Source organism: Scyliorhinus torazame, chromosome 22 (assembly GCF_047496885.1).
Source record: "Scyliorhinus torazame isolate Kashiwa2021f chromosome 22, sScyTor2.1, whole genome shotgun sequence".
NCBI lineage: Eukaryota > Metazoa > Chordata > Chondrichthyes > Carcharhiniformes > Scyliorhinidae > Scyliorhinus > Scyliorhinus torazame.
The window spans coordinates 64,396,194-64,418,416 of NC_092728.1; the positions used below are offsets into that span (position 1 = coordinate 64,396,194).

The 22,223-nt window shown below is 46.1% G+C and overlaps 1 protein-coding gene across 4 annotated transcripts in view; it reads left to right on the plus strand.

Moving 5' to 3' along the window:
* LOC140399093 (astrotactin-2-like) overlaps positions 1-21,853 on the plus strand; it is a 2,178,011-nt gene extending 2,156,158 nt beyond the window's left edge. For all 4 annotated transcript variants that reach the window (XM_072488234.1, XM_072488235.1, XM_072488236.1 and 1 more), the window contains one exon: positions 19,601-21,853. In XM_072488234.1, the coding sequence (XP_072344335.1) occupies positions 19,601-19,838 (238 nt within the window). In that variant the 3' untranslated portion in view covers positions 19,839-21,853. The remainder of the gene's footprint in view (positions 1-19,600) is intronic.
* The last annotated feature ends 370 nt before the right edge of the window (positions 21,854-22,223 follow it).

Here is a 22,223-nt window from a genome sequence, read left to right on the forward strand (position 1 = left end):
ATGGACTGAGGAGAGCTAGAAGGGGGCACGAAAAAGCCCTGGCAGGAAGGATTAGGAAAACCCTAAGGCGTTCTACACTTATGTGAGAAATAAGCGGATGATCAGAGTGAGAGTAGGGCCGATCAGGGATAGTGGAAGGAACTTGTGCCAAGAGTCTGAAGAGATGTGGGAGGCCCTAAATAAATACTTTGCTTCAGTATTCACCAGAGAGAGGGACCTTGTTGCCCATGAGAACAGTGTGAACCAGATTAATAGACTCGAACAGGTTGATATTAAGAAGGAGGATGTGCTGGAAATTTTGAAAAGCATCAGGATAGATAAGTCCCCTGGGCCTGACGGGTTATACCCAAGGTTACTACGGGAATCGAGGGAGGAGATTGCTGCACCATTGGCGATGATCTTTGCATCCTCACTCTCCACTGGAGTAGTACCGGATGATTGGAGGGAGGCGAATGTTGTTCCCCTATTCAAGAAAAGGAATAGAGAAATCCCTGGGAATTACCGATCCATCAGTCTTACATGTGTGGTGAGCAAAATATTGGAAAGGATTCTGAGAGATAGGATTTATGATTATTTAGAAAAACATAGTTTGATTAAAGATAGTCAGCATGGCTTTGTGAGGGACAGGTCATGCCTCACCAGCCTCATTGAATTCTTTGAGGATGTGACGAAGGTCGGGCAGTGGATATGGTGTATATGGATTTCAGTAAGGCATTTGATAAGGTTCCCCATGGTAGGCTCATTCAGAAAGTTAGGGGCATGGGATACAGGGAAATTTGGCTGTCTGGATACAGAATTGCCTGGCCGAAAGAAGACAGCGAGTGGTAGTGGATGGAAAGTATTTCGCCTGGAGGTCAGTGACCGGTGGTGTTCCACAAGGATCTGTTCTGGGACCTCTGCTCTTTGTGGTTTTTATAAATGACTTGGATGAGGGTGGAAGGGTGGGTTAGTACATTTGTCGATGACACGAAGGTTGGTGGAGTTGTAGATAGTGTTGAGGGTTGTTGCAGGTTACAGCAGGACATTGACAGGATGCAGAGCTGGGCTGAGAAGTGGCAGTTGGAGTTCAACCTTGATAAATGTGAAGTGATTCATTTTGGAAGGTCGAATTTGAATGCTGAATACAGGTTTAAAGGCAGGATTCTTGAATTGTGGAGGAACAGAGGGATCTTGGGGTCCACGTACATAGATCCCACAAATTTGCCACCCAGGTTGATAGAGGTTAAGAAGGTGTAAGGTGTGTTGACATTTATTAACAGGGGGATTGAGTTTAAGAGCCTCGAGGTTTTGCTGCAGCTTTACAAAACTCTAGTTAGACCACACTTGGAATATTGTGTCCAGTTCTGGTCGCCTCATTATAGGAAGGATGTGGATGCTTTGGAGAGGGTACAGAGGAGATTTACCAGGATGCTGCCTGTACTGGAGGGCATGTCTTATGAAGAAAGGTTGAGGGAGCTAGGGCTTTTCTCACTGGAGCGAAGAAGGCAGAGAGGTGATTTGATAGAGGTGTACAAGGTGATGAGAGGCATGGATAGAGTGGATAGCCAGAGACTTTTCCCCAGGGTGGAAATGGTTGTCACAAGTGGACATAATTCTAAGGTGATTGGAGGAAGGTATAGGGGAAATGTCAGAGGTAGGTTCTTTACACAGAGAGTGGTGGGTGTGTGGAGTGCATGGCCAGCAGAGGTAGTGGAGTCAGAGTCATAAGGGACATTTAAGCGACTCTTAGACAGGCACATGGACAGCAGTAAATTGTAGGGATGTAGGTTAGGTTTATCTTAGATTAGGATAAATGGTCGGCACAACATCATGGGCTGAAGGGCCTGCACTGTGCTGTACTGTTCTATGTTCTATGATTCTGTTCCCTAGATCCCCAAGTAGGCCCTCATGTGTTAACTACAAATACAAATCCCAATACAAATTCACATCTTCAGCTGCGCTTAGAGGAACACTACTGCTCCAAAGGGGCACCTTTTCCCACATGGCCTGCAGCATGGAGCCGTCAGCCTTTGGCTGTCTTCATTACTTAAAGTTTGCTCCTCGCCGCCTATTTCCTGTTTGGAGCCTGTTACTCTGTTCCTGTCTTTTTAACTGAATTGGAACCTTCTACTGTCCCTGTTGCCTCTCGGGAACTCTTCTTTTGTGACCTTGCCCTGACCCCAGCCTGGGACTGCTCTTCTCAGTGGCGCTCTGGCCCCAGTCACCGGACCCAGGGTTTCACGCACTGTTCTTCTTGCAAAGGTGCGCTGGCTCCAAACAATGTAAAAATGCCGATCTGTGCCTGTGCGGCCCGCTCGCCATCTGAGCATGAGCAATGTCCAAGGTCCGTCGGGAGTTAAATTCCCTACCTCTGCCTTCAGTGATAAGGTAAGTTTGACTTTAATAGCAAGAAGGTAACTTTTTGCATCGCACACGTCTTGAGGTTATTATGGGTCATGGTTTAGAGAACACCAAAGTATATCATGGAGTTCACCTGACTCACAACTTTAAATAGATTTTGGTAATGGGGAGCACAAGGGCCCAGTTTACTGGTGTGATGCAAGAGTATGTTTAAAACAAAACAATGTTTATTCTATGAATCCAGTTAACATTTTATAAACACACAGTAAACAGTTTATCAACTACCAATCCTGACCACCCCACAAAAGATACAGTACTCTATAGATGACCCCTGATAACTTTCCAAACAACATCCACAACTTAAACCTTTTTAAATAAAGACAGCCGGTTTAGATTCTCTACAGAAACAGGTATTACTTTGAAATCATCAAGTGATCTTCAGATTGCAGAGAGAGATCATAACAGCTTCTTGCTGTGAATGCAGCTCTTCACCTCTGAAAACGAAACCAAAAACACACTGTAGCTGCCAGCTGAAAAACGAAAGTGAAAGACTGACAGCCCAGCTCCACCCACACACTGACATCACTGCAGCTATTTGATAAACACCCATTTCTCAAAGGTACATCCACCTGACAAGGTACAAATCCTTCCTGCCAACAGGGAAACAGCATTTCATGAAGATGCTGCAGCAGTAGTCGGTTTTCCACTTTCGATGATTTCAGGTGCAATGCCATCATTTCTTGGGGCTTTACCACTGGCATGGCAGTCAATGGTCCTGCTGTGATATTAAAATCTGGAAATGGCTTTGACTGCTTCTTCAGTGACAACCTTCTCTGTTGCATTGAGTTTGAGGTAATGCTCACCCCCACCATTCTCTCTGCTTTCTAGGTAGGTGACGATCATCTCTGTCTTTGTCTTCAAGGGATTGATTTGGTTGCTGCTGGGCCTGTTGCTTCCATAATTGCTTCATACATCCCTTTATCATTCCCAGATTCAACAGCAGATTGTATGCTATTGCAAAGTTTTAACCAGCGTTAATTGACACAGTGCAGAGGCCATTTAGACTTGATTGTAGCAGCTCACAGAGCAACTAGATGGGTGGAATTTTTCGGTATTTTTTTCAAAGTGCCGTCCCCGACGAGAAAAAGGAGGAGAATCCCGCCCTCCGTGCTGGCAGGAAAACTCCCCCTGTATTCAGCCTCTTTAACAAAAGCCGCTCATGGTGGTTTGACTCTGATTCACTTGCACTGGGAAAACCTAATCACTGAAATCGGTGGGATGCACCTTTTAAATGCCTTCCCAGCACTTGTTCAGCACCATGATCCATGGAGAGAGCCCTCACCAAACCTCTGTCAAGCAGAGGAGTGATATTGTCTGCCTGCAGTCGGCCAGACGTCTGGCAAGCAAGGTCAGCAACCCCACCTGGGAGGCTGTGACCCCGATAGTGAGTGCCAGCTCGCCCCATAAGAAGATGGTGCTACAGTGCCGAAAGAAAATGAATGACCTTTTTTGTGCAGCCAGGATAAGTCTGCCTCTGCATGTCTCCCATTGCTCTCCTTAACACATCCATCACACCTCCCCAGTCACCACCCCAGTCATCTCCCCCCCTCCTCCCATACTCCCTCCTACTTCCCATGGTCTCCCCAGTAGATAATCTGCTCCTCACATCCCCAATCCCACGCACCTCCCACACATGCCAGACTTCCAGTTTACGCACAGCAAGCTCCCATAAACAGCAATAAGATAGTGACCGGATAATCTTTTTTTTTGACTGATGTCGCTTCCGGGATGAATTTCAGCCAGGGAAATATCCAAGAGAAAATCACACAACAAAACGACGTTAATCACATTATTTGAATAAGCTATGCAGTGGGATTCTCCACCGGCAGGATTCTCCGTTGTGCTGGCAGCTCATCCATGCCAACGGGCATCCCGGCAGAGTGGGATGGCCACAATGGGAATGGGTCACGAAAAGTCATTGGCAAATGGGGTTAAGGAAAATCCCAAGGCTTTTTACACGTACATAAAAAACAAGAGGGTAGCCAAGGAAAGGGTTGGCCCACTGAAGGATAGGCAAGGGAATCTATGTGTGGAGCCAGAGGAAATGGGTGAGGTACTAAATGAATACTTTGCATCAGTATTCACCAAAGAGAAGAAATTGGTAGATGTTGAGTCTGGAGAAGGGTGTGTAGATAGCCTGGGTCACATTGAGATCCAAAAAGACGAGGTGTTGGGTGTCTTAAAAAATATTAAGGTAGATAAGTCCCCAGGGCCTGATGGGATCTACCCCAGAATACTGAAGGAGGCTGGAGAGGAAATTGCTGAGGCCTTGACAGAAATCTTTGGATCCTCACTGTCTTCAGGGGATGTCCCGGAGGACTGGAGAATAGCCAATGTTGTTCCTCTGTTTAAGAAGGGTAGCAAGGATAATCCCGGGAACTACAGGCCGGTGAGCCTTACTTCAGTGGTAGGGAAATTACTGGAGAGAATTCTTCGAGACAGGATCTACTCCCATTTGGAAGCAAATGGACATATTAGTGAGAGGCAGCACGGTTTTGTGAAGGGAAGGTCGTGTCTCACTAACTTGTGGATGTTGTCTATGTGGACTTCAGTAAGGCCTTTGACAAGGTCCCTCATGGTATACTAGTACAAAAGGTGAAGTCACACGGGATCAGGGGTGAGCTGGCAAGGTGGATACAGACCTGGCTAGGTCATAGAAGGCAGAGAGTAGCAATGGAAGGATGCTTTTCTAATTGGAGGGCTGTGACCAGTGGTGTTCCACAGGGATCAGTGCTGGGACCTTTGCTGTTTGTAGTATATATAAATGATTTGGAGGAAAATGTAACTGGTCTGATTAGTAAGTTTGCAGACGACACAAAGGTTGGTGGAATTGCGGATAGCGATGAGGACTGTCAGAGGATACAGCAGGATTTAGATTGTTTGGAGACTTGGGCGGAGAGATGGCAGATGGAGTTTAATCCGGACAAATGTGAGGTAATGCATTTTGGAAGGTCTAATGCAGGTAGGGAATATACAGTGAATGGTAGAACCCTCAAGAGTATTGAAAGTCAAAGAGATCTAGGAGTACAGGTCCACAGGTCATTGAAAGGGGCAACACAGGTGGAGAAGGTAGTCAAGAAGGCATACAGCATGCTTGCCTTCATTGGCCGGGGCATTGAGTATAAGAATTGGCAAGTCATGTTGCAGCTGTATAGAATCTTAGTTAGGCCACACTTGGAGTATAGTGTTCAATTCTGGTCGCCACACTACCAGAAGGATGTGGAGGCTTTAGAGAGGGTGCAGAAGAGATTTACCAGAATGTTGCCTGGTATGGAGGGCATTAGCTATGAGGAGCGGTTGAATAAACTCGGTTTGTTCTCACTGGAACGAAGGAGGTTGAGGGGAGACCTGATAGAGGTCTACAAAATTATGAGGGGCATAGACAGAGTGGATAGTCAGAGGCTTTTCCCCAGGGTAGAGGGGTCAATTACTAGGGGGCATAGGTTTAAGATGAGAGGGGCAAGGTTTAGAGTAGATGTACGAGGCAAGTTTTTTACGCAGAGGGTAGTGTGTGCCTGGAACTCGCTACCGGAGGAGGTGTTGGAAGCAGGGACGATAGTGACATTTAAGGGGCATCTTGACAAATACATGAATAGGATGGGAATAGAGGGATACGGACCCAGGAAGTGTAGAAGATTGTAGTTTAGTCGGGCAGCATGGTCGGCACGGGCTTGGAGGGCCGAAGGGCCTACTCCTGTGCTGTACATTTCTTTGTTCTTTGGCCCCATTGGCAGGTGGCGGAGGTGAAGAATCCCGCTGCCGGCGAGGGCACGCTGCCTAGTACAGCGGAGCTCGCAAGCTGATCTGCGACACCCGGATTTGGTTTTGAACTGAAGAATGAAAGATTGTGGTCGGGTTTATGCGGCTGGGAGGTGCTATTGAAGCAAACAGTTCCAGGGTCCCAATCCCAATGCCAGGCTGAATTCTGGGGTCCAGAACAGCGAGGTGGCCAGAACAGCAAATAATCTGTAAAAAAACAGTGGGCACCGTGGTTAGCACTATTGCTTCACAGCGGCAGGGTCCCAGGTTTGATCCCCGGATTGGGTCAATGTCTGTGCGGAGTCTGCACGTTCTCCCCGTGTCCGCATGGGTTTCCTCTGGGTGCTCCAGTTTCCTCCCACAAGTCCCGAAAGACTTGCTGTTAGATAATTTGGACATTCTGAATGCTCCCTCTGTGTACCCGAACAGGCGCCGGAATGTGGCGACTAGGGGCTTTTCACGGTAACTTCATTTCAGTGTTAATGTAAGTCTACTTGTGACAATAAAGATTATTCTTATTCTAAAAGTCCTAGTATATACCTACAACAGAAGGCCTTTTATCTAACAATGCAAGTAGACAAAATAATGATTCACAATCCAGTAGTAAACTATCTTTTTTTTAAGCATCTTTTATAAATGTTGCTCTTATCAAGCTTCAACTCTTTTCTGAATGTGCGGATGGATCAGTTTTCCTGCCTTTTTATATCCTGTGAAGTATCCAATTAGTTTGACTGCTTCACTCAGCTCGGTGAGCAGGTCAGGCCACTTAACGACCCTTTCAATGTTTAATGTGGCTTGTTTGGCATTTTCGTGGCTGACAGTCTGATGCAAAGTGCAACTCACACCATTTGTGTTGGTTCAGAGTTGGCGTGGTTCCTCCTCTCATGCCGATAGTTTAAAAGTCAGTTTGAGCCATCCTTGGAATATGCTGTATGCCTGTCAAAACTTTTAATACAAGTTTCTGAACAGCCACTTTTTAAACTGCTGATATACAGTTACAGATTGTTGAAGAAACAATGGACAGAGTTCTCTGATAATGGGGCTATGTCCCCACGCCAGTGAGAAAACGAGCGCAAATCACTCTGGGCTTTTTTCTAGTAAAACCAGAGTGATTCTCCGTTTTGCAGGGGGTTAGTAGGGCACCGGAGTAGTTCACGCAGCTCCGGCTGCCGATACGGGGCCCTGCACTTCTGGTCGCAGGTCCATGCATGCGCGGGGCGGTCGCCTGCGGCAGGGGTCCCGTGCAACATGGCGGACCCACACAGTGAGCTGGCCTCGACAAATAAACCCTCCCCAGAGCGCGTGCGCCCGCTGCCCGGTGGCTCCTGATCCCTTGTCTGGTTGTCCATGAGGCACCCCACCCCGATGACGGATCCCCCCGCTCCCCCACCAAGGCAGCCACGGACTGTGTCCGCAGCCGCCACTCCAAGTGCCTACCGGATGGAACCATGAGTGAATCATGCTGGGCGGGAACTCGGCCAGTTGTCGGTGGAGAATCACCGCGGGGACCTCTTTCAATGGCCCCCGACCAGTGCCGCGTCGAGCGCACGCGATTGTTGCCGATTCTCCGGTTCCCGCCGAATCGCGGGAAGCCATCGGAGCCGATCACGAGTCTGACGCCCCATTCTCTGCCCCCGCACCGGGTGCGATTGCGACGTGGAGGCTCGGAGAATCCCGGTCAATGACAGCTGGACAAACGAATGCAATAACTTCTGTCACTTCTGTTTCCGAAGGGATAGTGGCAGTAAGTTCTGCCTGCACCAATTAGCTCGTCAAGTTCCATTGTGGAATTAAGAATTACGGAGCTAGTTTAATAGGGGGACACGCTATACCAGCACTTCCCCACCCAAGCAGCGGTCATGGAAATTACTGCCACTATATTTATATTTGGTCTGCACACAATTGATGATGCCTCTTGGGATTGACAATGCAATGAAAATAGATTTTTTTTTCCTCTTGCTGACAAAATTGCAATAGTCCAACAACAAAATACTTTTCAATGATAATTGTACCATTTAATTGGGCTTGGACACTCCACTAACCCCCCCAGCCCCCCCCCCCCCGCCCTCTCCACATGGAAATACATATAAAAGTGAGACTAGCTGTCTCACTCTAAAATGCAGATTTGCCAAAAAGTGATCCTGTCCACAATGGAAGTGGTAAGCTGGTTATATCCCGGAAGAGGGATCACCCGGCATCTACCAGTTGTGTTGCACCACCCTGCACTGCCTTTCGAGCCTAATGCGGCCGGTAGATCTCATCCAATGTTTTCATTAAGAGAAGGTAAATTTGTATTTTGAGGAAAATGTGCAGGTAAATTTTTGTTACAGTTGTGAAAGGTGTGATGATATGCATAAAGCAATTCTGTATATAATATTATACACTACCTCCGACCAACAGGTGGCAGAGTGGCAGTGTAAGTCTACATGCAACTCTGTGCCTCGAAGCTGTGGGGATTAAGGCATGCTGATGGATAGACGGATTTTGCAGTAGCTTTATTATAGTTAGTTAGTGTTAGTAGTTTGCTATTTATTTATTCCAGTTATCTTTACGATGCAGTTGTTTCATAATACATTATTTGAACTAGATGTTCTGAGTGCACCATTCATATTGGCCAGTCTACAGAACATAACAAAATGTATTTGTGTTCATCGTTGTTTTGCTACTCGCTAAGTGTTATGTGCAGGAAGACTTTCTTAATTTCACTCCTGAAAACTGGTTCTGAAATTTAGATTATGCTCCATAGTCCTGGACTCTAAAATGAGCGTAAGTAGTTTCTCTTTATCTGCCCTATAAGTTGCCCTGAATTATTTCACCACAGTCCCAGAGGATCAAAGGCTTCTCTCCCCTTTGAGAATTGACTGGTGGTGATTTAACCTGAGGTTCACCACACCTCAGGCGAGGGGTGAGGTTGAGAAGGCAGGGCCTTCATGAATAATATCAGCCAGTACGGGAATGGAATCCATGCTGTTAGCATCGCTCCACATCATGAACCAGCCGACCAGCCAACTAAGCTAACCGACCCCCGATTGATCTGTCATCTATCGGTCTCTACGGTGGCACAGCTGCTTCACAGCGTCAGGGACCCGGGTACAATTCCGGCCTTGGGTGACTGTGAGAAGTTTGCACTTTCTCCCCGTGTCCTTGTGGATTTCTTCCGGGTGCTCTAGTTTCCTCCCATAGTCCAAAGATGTGTAGGTTAGGTGGATTGTCCATGACCAACGCGTGGGGCTATGGGGATAGGGTGGGGGACTGAGCCTTGGTAGAGTGCTCTTTTGGAAGGTCAGTGATGACTTGATGGGTCGAATCGCCTCCTTCTGCATTGTAGGGATTCTATGGATTAAAAATACTCAGTACTGAGCTTCCATTGTCCTCTGGGTATAGAATTCCGAAGTTTCACAATCCTGTGTAAAGAAATTTCTCCTCATCTTGGTCTTAAGTAGTATCCCCCTTATTTTGGCATTGTGTCCCTTGGTTCTAGACTCCACAACCAAGGAAAACATCTTACCTACATCTATCCTGTCTATTCCTTTTAAGTATTTTGTATGTTCAATGAGATCACCTCTCATTTGGGCGGTATGGTGGCACAGTGCCTCACAGCGCCAGGGACCTGGGTTCAATTCCAGCCTTGGGTGATTGTCTGTGTGGAGTTTGCATCTTCTCCCCCTGTCTGCGTGGGTTTCCTCCAGGTGCTCTGGTTTCCTCCCACCGTCCAAAGATGTGCAGGTTAGGTGAGGTTACGGGGATAGGCCTCAGTAGGGTGCTCTTTCGGAGGGTCGGTGCGGACTCAATGGGCCAAATGGCCTCCTTCTGTACTGTAGGAATTCTATGTGCTGGGTGATTCTTCGAAACTCTAGAGAAAACAGGCCCAGTTTTCCGAATCTCTATTCATAAGACAGTCCTGCCATCCCCAGACCATGTTTGGTGAACCTTCGTTGCACTCCCTCTACCCTTTCTGACGTTAGGTGACCATAACTGCACACAATACTCCAGGTGAGGTCTGACCAAGTTCCTATACAATTGAAGCAAGACGTAAGTGCTCCTGTCCTCAAATATCTTGTGATGCAGGCCAACATTCCATTCACCTTCAATAGCCTGCTGCACCTGTATCTTAGCCTTCAGTGACTTATGGACAAGAACACCCAGGTCCCTTTATACATCTAGACCTTCTAATTTCTTACCAATTGGGAAATACTCAGCACATCTGTTCCTTGTGCCAAAATGGATTACATCACATTTTTCCACATTATATTCCATCTTCCATGATCTTACCCACTCACTAAGTCTGTCCAAATCCCCCTGATGCCGCTTTACATCTTCCTCATAACACACATTCCCACCTAGCTTTGTATCATCTGCAAATTTGGAAATAATGCACCTGGTCTCCACATCCAAAACATTGATATTGTGAACAGCTAGCCACAGCCTACCAAAACGAGAATAACCCGTTTATTCTTATTCTCTGTTTTCTGCCAGTTAGTCAATCCTCAATCCATGACAATCCATATGTTGCCTCCTATCCTATGTCCCATGTCCCTGTGGGGGACTCATTTATCAAGTTTCAAAAAACTTCATCAAGTTTGTCAAATGATTTCCCCATTTGTAAATCCATGCTGACTATGCCTAATCAGATCATGATAGTCCAAGTGTCTATTTGTCACAACCTTTCTAATAGATTCTAGGATGTTCCCTGCCACTGCTGTAAGGCTAATAGGTTTGTAGTTCTCAGTTTTCTTTATTCCTCCTTCCATCCCTTCTTAAATATTGGGGTGGCATTTGCTACCTTCCAATCTTCAGGAACCATTCCAGAATCTATAGCAACCTCTTTCAACACTCTGGATGTCTAATGTTAGGTCCCGGGGGACTTATCGACTTTCAGTCCAATTAATTTCTTCAGTACAACCTTCTTACTTATCCTAATTTCCTTCAGCTCCAACGTCTCTTGGATGTCTATATCTGGGAGATTTCCTACATCTTCCTTTGTGAAAAGCGGCACAAAGTAATCATTTAGCTTTTCTGCAATTTCTCTATTTCCTATTATAAATTGTCCTGATTCCACCTGTAATTGATCCACATTTGTCTTCGCCAAATACTTCCTTTTTTCACACCTATAGAAGCTTTTACAGTCTGTTATGTTTTTTGCTAGGTTGAATTCATGGGCGTCATTCTCCGACCCCCCGCCGGGTCGGAGAATGGCCGTTGGCCGCCGTGAATCCCGCCCCCGCCCCCGCCGAAGTCTCCGCTCCCGGAGATTGGGCGGGGGCGGGAATCCGGCCGTGCCGGTTGGCGGGACCCCCCGCTGGATTCTCCGGCCCGGATGGGCCGAAGTCCCGCCCAGGAATTGCCTGTCCCGCCGACGTAAATCAAACCTGGTATTTACCGGCGGGACCAGGCGGCGTGGGCGGGCTCCGGGGTCCTGGGGGGGGGCGCGGGGCAATCTGACCCCGGGGGGTGCCCCCACGGTGCCTGGCCCGCGATCGGGGCCCACCGATCCGCGGGCGGGCCTGTGCCGTGGGGGCACTCTTTCCCTTCCGCCTCCGCTACGGCCTCCACCATAGCGGAGGCGGAAGAGACTCTCCCCACTGCGCATGCGCGGGAAACTGACAGCGGCCGCTGACGCTCCCGCGCATGCGCTGGGAAACTGACAGCGGCCGCTGACGCTCCCGCGCATGCGCTGCATTTCCGCGCCAGCTGGCGGGGCAACAAACGCCATTTCCGCCAGCTGGCGGGGTGGAAATCCCTCCGGCGTCGGCCTAGCCCCTCAATGTTGGGGCTAGGCCGCCAAAGATGCGGAGACTTCCGCACCTTTTTGCCGGCGCGATGCCCGTCTGATTGGCGCCGGCTTTGGCGCCAGTTGGCGGGCATCCTGCCGCTGGGGGAGAATTTCGCCCCATATTCTGTTCTTTTCTTTACCAGTTTTTTAATCTTCCTTTGCCATATTCTAAAAACCTTCCAATCCTCAGGTTTGCTACTATTTCTGGGAACGTAAGAAGCCTTTTCTTTTCATCTTGTACAACCCTTAACTTCTTTTGCCAACCCTGTTTGACTGACTTTTTGGGGGGTTTTGCACCCTGCAGAAATGAATAGGTGCTGTACACTATGGAATAATTCCTTGAAGACTATGCACAGTCATACCTTTTAATGCATTTTCCCAATCCACCTGTGCTGATTTATCTCCAATGCTTTTATAATTTCCTTTATTCAACTTTGATACCTTGACTTCAGATTGAACTTCCTCACTTTCAAACATAATGTAAAATTCTCTCATATTGTGATCACTCATCCTTAAAGGTTCTTTTACAACCAGGTTATTAATTAGCCCTTTTTCATTACATAATACTAGATCTAGAATACCCTGACCTCTCGTTGATTCCCCAACAAACTGCTCGAGAAACCATCCCTAACACTCCAGAAACCCGTCTTGCTCAGGATTAGCAAAGACTTGGTTTAACCAATCCATGTGCAGTATGAAGTAACTCATGATTGCAGTATTGCCCATGCTACATGCTTCTCTCATCTCCTGATTAGTACTATGCCCCACACTACCATTAGTGTGGTGGCCTATAAACAAGTCCAACCAATGTCCACTGCCCTTTGCTGTTTCTTTGATGCTCCAGTCAAACAGATTCCACACATTGGGCGGGATTCTCTCCTACCCAGCAGGGCGGGGGGTCCCGGAGTGATGGAGTGGCGGGAACAACTCCGGCGTCGGGCCGCCCAAAGGTGCGGAGGGGCCAAGCCCTCACCTTGAGGGGCTAGGCCCGCGCCGGAGTGGTTTCCGCTCCACCGGAAGGCGTGGAAGGCCTTTGGCGCCACGCCAGACAGGGCCGAAAGGACTTCGCCGGCCTGCGTAAGTCCACGCATGCGCGGGAGCATCAGCGGCTGCTGACGTCATCCCCGCGCATGCGCTGGGGAGGGGGTCTCTTCCGCCTCCGCCATGGTGAAGACCATGGCGAAGGCGGAAGAAAATGAGTGCCCCCATGGCACAGGCCCGCCCGCGGATCGGTGGGCCCCGATCGCGGGCCAGGCCACCGTGGGGGCATCCCCTGGGGCCAGATCGCCCCGCGCCCCCCAAGTAACCCGGAGCCCGCCCACGCCGCCTGCTCCCGCCGGTAAGGTAGGTGGTTTAATCCACGCCGGTGGGAGAGGGTTGACAGCGGCGGGACTTCGGCCCATCGCGGGCCGGAGAATCGCATGGGGTGTGCCCGCCGACCGGCGCGTTTCCCGCCCCCGCCGAATCTCTGGTGGCAGAGAATTCGGGACACGGCGGGGGCAGGATTCACGCCAGCCCCCGGCGATTCTCCAACCCGGCGGGGGGTTGGAGAATCCCGCCCATTGTTCTTCCAATCTGAGATCCTCCCTTACCATTGACTGATCCTATCCCTTATTATCACGTATCATCCTGGTAAATCTATGCTGCACTCCCTCCGAGGCCACTTTATCCTTCCTATATTTTGTTGTAGAGAATTGTTCACAGTACACAGTGTGGTCTAACTAGGATTTTAGATGGCTGAAACGTAACTTCTCCCCACTTATATTTTAATCCTCTAGATAAAGGTCAGCATTCCATCAGCATTTTTGATTTTTTGTGCACCCGTTTGAGCCATTTTCATTAAATATGTACCTGGACCCACAAATCTCATTTGGGGCGAGATTCTCTGACCCCCCGCCGGGTCGGAGAATCGCCGGGGGCTGGCGTGAACCCCAACCCCGCCGGTTGCCGAAGTCTCTGGCACCGGAGATTCGGCGGGGGCGGGAATCGCGCTGCGCCGGTTGGCGGACACCCCGCGCGATTCTCCGGCCCGGATAGAACATAGAAAATACAGCACAGAACAGGCACTTCGGCCCACGATGTTGTGCCGAACCTTTGTCCTTGATTAGTCATAGATTATTATTGAATTTACAGTGCAGAAGGAGGCCATTCGGCCCTTTGAGACTGCACCGGCTCTTGGAAAGAGCACCCTACCCAAACTCAACACCTCCACCCAACACCAAGGGCAATTTTGGACATTAAGGGCAATTTATCATGGCCAATCCACCTAACCTGCACATCTTTGTACTGTGGGAGGAAACCAGAGCACCCGGAGGAAACCCACGCACACACGGGGAGGACGTGCAGACTCCTCACAGACAGTGACCCAAGCCGGAATCGAACCTGGGACCTTGGAGCTGTGAAGCAATTGTGCTATCCACAATGCTACCGTGCTGCCCTTAAGAACAAATAAATCTACACTATATCATTTTACCGTAATCCATGTACCTATCCAATAGCTGCTTGAAGGTCCCTAATGTTTCCGACTCAACTACTTCCACAGGCAGTGCATTCCATGCCCCCACTACTCTCTGGGTAAAGAACCTACCTCTGATATCCCTCCTATATCTTCCACCTTTCACCTTAAATTTATGTCCCCTTGTAATGGTTTGTTCCATCCGGGAAAAAGTCTCTGACTGTCTACTCTATCTATTCCCCTGATCATCTTATAAACCTCTATCAAGTCGCCCCTTATCCTTCTCCGTTCTAATGAGAAAAGGCCAAGCACCGTCAACCTTTCCTCGTAAGACCTACTCTCCATTCCAGGCAACATCCTGGTAAATCTTCTTTGCGCCTTTTCCAAAGCTTCCACATCCTTCCTAAAATGAGGCGACCAGAACTGTACACAGTACTCCAAATGTGGCCTTACCAAAGTTTTGTACAGCTGCATCATCACCTCACGGCTCTTAAATTCAATCCCTCTGTTAATGAACGCGAGCACACCATAGGCCTTCTTCACAGCTCTATCCACTTGAGTGGCATCTTTCAAAGATGTATGAACATAGACCCAAAGATCTCTCTGCTCCTCCACATTGCCAAGAACTCTACCGTTAACCCTGTATTCCGCATTCATGTTTGTCCTTCCAAAATGGACAACCTCACACTTTTCAGGGTTAAACTCCTTCTGCCACTTCTCAGCCCAGCTCTGCATCCTATCTATGTCTCTTTGCACCCGACAACAGCCCTCCTTACTATCCACAACTCCACCAATATTTGTATCGTCTGCAAATTTACTGACCCACCCTTCAACTTCCTCATCCAAGTCATTAATGAAAATCACAAACAGCAGAGGACCCAGAACTGATCCCTGCGGTACGCCACTGGTAACTGGGATCCAGGCTGAATATTTGCCATCCACCACCACTCTCTGACTTCTATCGGTTAGCCAGTTCGTTATCCAACTGGCCAAATTTCCCACTATCCCATGCCTCCTTACTTTCTGCAGAAGCCTACCATGGGGAACCTTATCAAATGCCTTACTAAAATCCATGTACACTACATCCACTGCTTTACCTTCATCCACATGCTTGGTCACCTCCTCAAAGAATTCAATAAGACTTGTAAGGCAAGACCTACCCCTCACAAATCCGTGCTGACTATCCCTAATCAAGCAGTGTCTTTCCAGATGCTCAGTCAAAGTCCCGCCGCTAAAATGCCTGTCCCGCCGGCGTAGATTAAAACACCTACCTTACCGGCGGGACAAGGCGGCGCGGGCGGGCTCCGGGGTCCTGGGGGGGGCGCGGGGCGATCTGGCCCCGGGGGGTGCCCCCACAGTGGCCTGGCCCGCGATCGGGGCCCACCGATCCGCGGGCGGGCCTGTGCCGTGGGGGCGCTCTTTCCCTTCCGCCTTCGCCAAGGTCTCCACCATGGTGAAGGCGGAAGAGACTCCCTCCACTGCGCATGCGCGGGAATGCCGTCAGCGGCTGCTAACGCTCCCGCGCATGCGCCGCCCGGAGATGTCATTTCCGCGCCAGGTGGCGGGGCACCAAAGGCCTTTTCCGCCAGCTGGCGGAGCGGAAATTCGTCCGGCGCCAACCTAGCCCCTTAAGGTTGGGGCTCGGCCCCCAAAGATGCGGAGGCGGTGCGATGCCCGACTGATTTGCGCTGTTTTGGGCGCCAGTCAGCGGGCATCGCGCCGTTTCCGGAGAATTTCACCCCAGGCGCCCACTGCTTCTAGTTTGTCACTACATAGAAAGTATTCTATTCTATCCTTTCTTAGGTATAAAGTGGATGAACCTACATGTTCCTATATTGTAATCCATGGGATGGATTCAATGGGAAATTGTATTGACAGCAGTGGGACAAAAAGATCCTGCCGCTGGCCAGCGGGCGGTTACCAGCCGTGCAGCAGAGGGAAGGGACATGTCTAGAAAATTCCCTATATATCTCTTTGTGAGTGTTATGTTTCCATTTACGTTGTTCAAAACGCTGCCGCCATTGTGTCATTGGAAAATTTGGATATATGGCTTTCTATCTGATCATTTAAGCTTTAAATGCACACATCGAATAGTTAAGGCCTTACACAGATCCCTGAAGGAAATTACGGGTCACAGCTCACCAATCAGAGTACCGACCCATTATCCCTACTATCCATCTCCTACCACTCAACCAATTTCCTAACAGGTCGATAATTTGCCTTAATTTCCATGGGCTTCAACTTTAGCTAACAGTCTTTTACGAGGGACTTCACTAAATGCCTTCTGGAAGTCCATATAAATAGCATTCATGGACATTCTCCTGTTCACTGCAGTAGTCACCTATTCCAAATATTCAGATAGGTTCAGCCATGGTTTGTCATTTACAACTCCATACTGGCTGTCTCTGATGTAGGTGTAAAGTTTTCAAGGCGTTCAGTCACCAATTCTAGATTACTAGAATCTAGTAATTTTCTGACGACACTTATTAGGCAAACTGTCCTATAATTCCATTATTTTCCTCTCTAGGTGTGGCCCGAGGGTCTTGGCAGCTTGACCACCACGATCGTGTTCACCACCCTTTTTCCGATCTCAAAGAATAGTTCCCAGATCGAGAGAACTTTGATAGGATATGTTTTGGGCAGCAGCAATATCTCACCTACTTCCCTTAGTGCAATTCTTGTTTTAATCGCCCTAAAATTCTTGGATGTATTAAACTTAGGCTCTCAAAACCTTTTCCATTAAATTTTGAGATAAAATACCTACCTTCAATCTGTTTATTTAATTTGAGAAAGAAGAAAGACAGACTTGCATTTTTAAAACTACTTCCAAGCAGTAAATTATGTTTTGCCATACAGTGACTATTGTTACGTAAGTTTGGAATTGAAATATTTAAAACGTTCCTTCTTGTGTGGGTTAGGTTTCTGTCTACTCTCAAACAACCAGTGGCCTTCTTCCTGCTCAGTGTTTGCTTGGTACTGTTGGATTATAACTGGCAATTGTTAGGTGTGGATAATGAGCAACATTTTGCAGTAGTACAAAACAGGTGGCATAGGATTGGCTGCAAATTATATACTACATTTTGTTTTCCTTACCGTGTAATCAACGGCCAGGAAAATTATTTGGCATGTATAATGCACAATTCTCATTAACGGACAATGGATCTACGAATGGTGATCCAATATGCCACTGTCAAAGTTGAAGGTTTTGTCCCCTATGTGCAAAGTTCCCTCCAAAACCTCCCTAAAAAATTGCTGATCTCAATGAATAATTACACTGTTCTGTGAGAACATATCATTATGTGACATTGGTCTTAGCGCGCGCGTACATGGTGGAAAAAAAAAGTTAATAATGCTTGAAGTTACTTACAAAATCTTCATGTGATGTTTTCAAACAATATTTATGCATTGTGTATTTACATATATATTTCTTGTTATACTCTTGCTTCGTATAAGTTTTTCCTCAGGAGAGTATATACCTCTATTCGGATTTGCAATACTTACACGGTGTTATGGAATATTTATGTTCATATATATGGAGCAAGAGGAAATTCATTTTATAAAACAATTCTGAATAATCATGCAGTCTCTCTTTCATTTCAGATTGTATGTAATTATTAATAATGGTTTAACCCCCCAAAGACTGCCGATGATGTCAGACAGGGAATCGGCAGGGAGGAGGTATAGGCCTCAATTATGCATGTTGGAGTGAATTGATCCCTGAAACTTCTTGGCCAATAACTACAGATGTTTAGCTCCCTCATGCGGCTGGGCTCAGTAGCCCCTGCCAGTTATCTCCCCTGATGATGTCATAAAGCTCTTGCATTGAAAATTGTCATGAGACCAAAAAACTGAACATTTTTGGTTACCCAAAAATATTATTTGAAGAAGTACATTGATGTTAAAGCTGCTTTAGATTATGTAATTACACATAAACCCAAGATTACTGCACTCACGACAGCTTTCCTCCAGTGTATGTACTGGTGTTGGTGCACAGTTTTCCAATTACCTCCAAACTATCCTGGAAGTTCCTATTGCATTTGAACATAAGAAAGCAACTATACATAACTGCACACCAGAAACACTCAGCTTCTCCTTTTACTTCAAGAGAATGAGCTGAATGTGAGACATGTTTATCCATGATATTTAAGTAACTAAGGAAAATCAAATAATTTCCTTATGCAAAATTTTCCCTTCCTCTGGTTGACACGTATTTTATAGAATTGACTCATCCTGCAGTTTTCAAAGGAGCTGGAATATCAGCAGGAACAATTGGCAGTCACACCTCAGTATACGCTGGTCCTTGTTGCAAAGCAGATTGAGAAAACACTATTCAATATTTCTTTGTTCGCACCCCTTTCGTGAAAAAAGACATTTTAGAGTCATAGAATCACTACAGTGCAGTAGGAGGCCACTCGGGCCATCCAGTCTGCATCGACCCCCTGAAAGAGTACCCAACGTTGGCCCACGCCCCCACCCTATCCCTGTAACCCAGTAACCACATCTAACCTTTTAGACACGCAGACATGTGGAGAACGTACAAACTCCACACAGTGACCCAAGGCTGGTATTGAATCCGAGTCCCTGGCACTGTGAGGCAACAGTGCTAACCACCGTGCCCACACAGTTTTTCATTTTTAAATGTACTTTGGTGAGGAGATGATTCCTGGAATCCTCAATCACAAGTGCTTGAACTTGAAAAATTACCAGCATAAGACACAAAGTATATTGTGGGTTTCCAGTCCCTTTTTTGCCTCTATTCGGACATACTACCCTCACCAAAATGTGTGAATGTGGGTGACAATAATCTGCTGCCATCCATCCAATAGCCAATTCAAATTTGCTTCAGTACAGCTTACACAGCAGTCACCTTCACAACTGGAAAGACAAACAATATATGAAAGTGCATTCGGAGAAGAGCTATGGAGTGGGCCAGCGAATGTGTTCAGTAATTTTACTTCCCTGCCTTTTAGTGGAGTTGCCAAAGCTTGCTCCTTAGACATGTTGCTGTTTTTGAAAGACAATAATGTTGGTCATCCTGCAATGAGGAAATTAAAACCCAACTTTTATCCAATTCGATGTTGTATACTGATAATGGTAAAACATGTGTTGAACGAGGAACTGCTGAGAGAATCTGAACCTCATATCTCAATTTTAAAATGATACTAGAATTTCATTTTATTTGTTTTCTCGCTCTCCGTTTTTTTTTCTCTCAGGAAAGCTCACCTGATTCTAAAACGACTGGACAATGTAAGTGACCGCTGTGCATCATTACTACACAGTGCCTATATTCAGAGCCACACAGACTCAGTCCTGTATTTCATCTGTCGAATGGAAGAAACCAGGCCCACAGGGATGGTTTGGTACAGCACCTTACATGATGCAAAAGTGACTTGTGATGAAAAACTAATGTCTGTCCCACGCAATATTTACGGAGACACTAAACTGTGGTGAGGCATCCTGGCACATTGGACTTCAGTTATGTACTCAACTTTTGAAAATTTAAAAGAAGCAAGGCAAAAAAAAAACAAAGAAAGAATCGTCATCTCACGGGGTCGTGGGATCATCATCAGACATTACTCGTCTAAAAAAAAAAGCCTTCAGGCCTTTGGTGCTTGTCCAACTGTTCGATGAATGGAAGAACTGAAGTTACACGATTGGAAATAAGTACTTCACATTAACAATCTCTGTTAAGTGAATAGACAAAGTGTTAAGACAGCATGTAAATTAGTGAGCTGACCAAAAAAAAAACTCCAAGAAAAATCATCAGAAAATGTCACGCTTTTTTGCTTTTTATAAATTGACATAAGAAAAAATGCACATCTTTTTAACAAAATAGTGGAGAATTATGTGATGATCAGTTGCTCTATAAAATTGATCCAAACCAATTGATTCATGATTCAATGTTAGCTAAAGTCAGATTAACAATTTATTGTTGTAAATATTAAAATGCACAATATACTACTAAAAATGTACAGTATTTTACCTTTTGGGGTTGAATGAGGATTCGGGACTGAGATAAAATGCAGACGTCTAAATCAATTAGTTTTCATTGTTTATAGAGGACATAGTCTTTAGTGAATTATACCAGCAGGAAACCAACAATCGTTGCCCAACTAACATAACTGATCAAAGTTATTGAGAACCCAGGTTTGTGTTCAGGTACATGTGGGAAGCAATGGGTTTCTAAAATAAATACTAACTTAATTTCTCTGACTGTAGTTATAAAACGGTGGCCTCTGGCTTGAAGCTTCATAACACTGCTTTAACCTAGACTTCGGACGTAAATAGAATAAATTACAGTGAAAAATGAAATGGTTTCCAGTGCACGATAATAGTTATCATAAATGTTGGCTTTTTTTCAAAATTAAATATGGAACCATGAATACTAAATATACAACTTTACGGTGTTTTTGAAAGATTATAAACTAATCTAGATGGAAGTTTTGATATGGTTAAACCAGTGTCATCGATTTCACTAATTATCAATAAAATCATTGATTTCCTTTTTAACTTTTGTTTCGATGCAGCAAGTGGAAAAAAATTGTTGTTTTCTCTGCGAGAGGGCATATGTGCTAGAGCAGATATATTTTAGATTTTAATCATCCATTAAAATTGGTCAGAATGCTATCTAGACACTAGAATTTACTTTGGAGAAGAGATAAGTAGGAAAATTCAGAAGGACAAATGAACGCCTGACAAATTCTGAGATAAAATCATAGCATCAAGTTACTACAATGAAGTCAAAAGGGTGACAAAGGGATGGATTTGTAAAATGGTGTGGGGAATTCAAAGGAACTTTGTATCAGGACTATTCACTTGCTAATATTTTACTGCAGCTTTTGAGGTTGGATTAAGTATGAAGCATTTTGAATGTGCATATTAAATTCTGGTTAATTGTGGCTAGGTGTGGTACTTTAACCCAGAAACATTTAGTGTGGCTTAAAATGGGGTGAACTACAATTAGCTGGATAAAAAAAATGGGGTTTGATGATAATTGATTATGACATGAAACAGTATGATCGGATTTCACTGTATTAAATATATTGTCTGATTACAAATAAAGATTTTCATGCATCCCATGCACATAATAACATTTCTTATAAAATCAAAACAGCACATGCAGTCTTCACATGGTGGTGTGAGTTTGTGCTGTATCATAATAATGAATCATTCCATTGTTTCATTCTCCAAATCCACTTTTCCATCATCTATTGGAGTTCAGATGCTTTTTGTTCATTGGGCAGATGGCAAACCAGTTCATACCTCTGTCAGAATTGTTACTCCCTCAAAAAAATACAGGCATGCCATGAAAAAAACCTGGATTCAAGAGAGAGATATTTGTATAAAATTGTGGTGTGGTGACCAACCATAACTCATTCGTGTCCCTTTCTCTATTTTCTTCTGACTGCATTCTCATGCCAAATTTATAAGGAGTTAAGTTTCACTAATAAATTTGTTTAATAACGTTCAGTGTGCCATTATTTAATTTTTTTAAAGGGTTTTATTTCCACAAAGAGACAAACACCTGGGCCCAATTTTGTCTTCACATGGTTGAATCTTTATTCTGGTTTGCATTGCTTCGAGGTCTGTCAGTTTCCCAGTTGCTAAAACCATGCCATTTTTGTGTTGGACTTTCTTTTGTTGTGGGGTCGGGGTGGAAGGGCAGGGAACACCTTTGCCGCAGCCTGCAAGGCAGCCATGCAGCGGCACACGCCGCTGACCTTCCACTGTAAACTTAGAGCCATGGGTCATATGGGTGCCCCTCCAGGAAAACCCCCCTGAGGTGCCCTCTGGCCCCAGTCGACACATCAACGGGATGGGCACACTCCAGCGCAA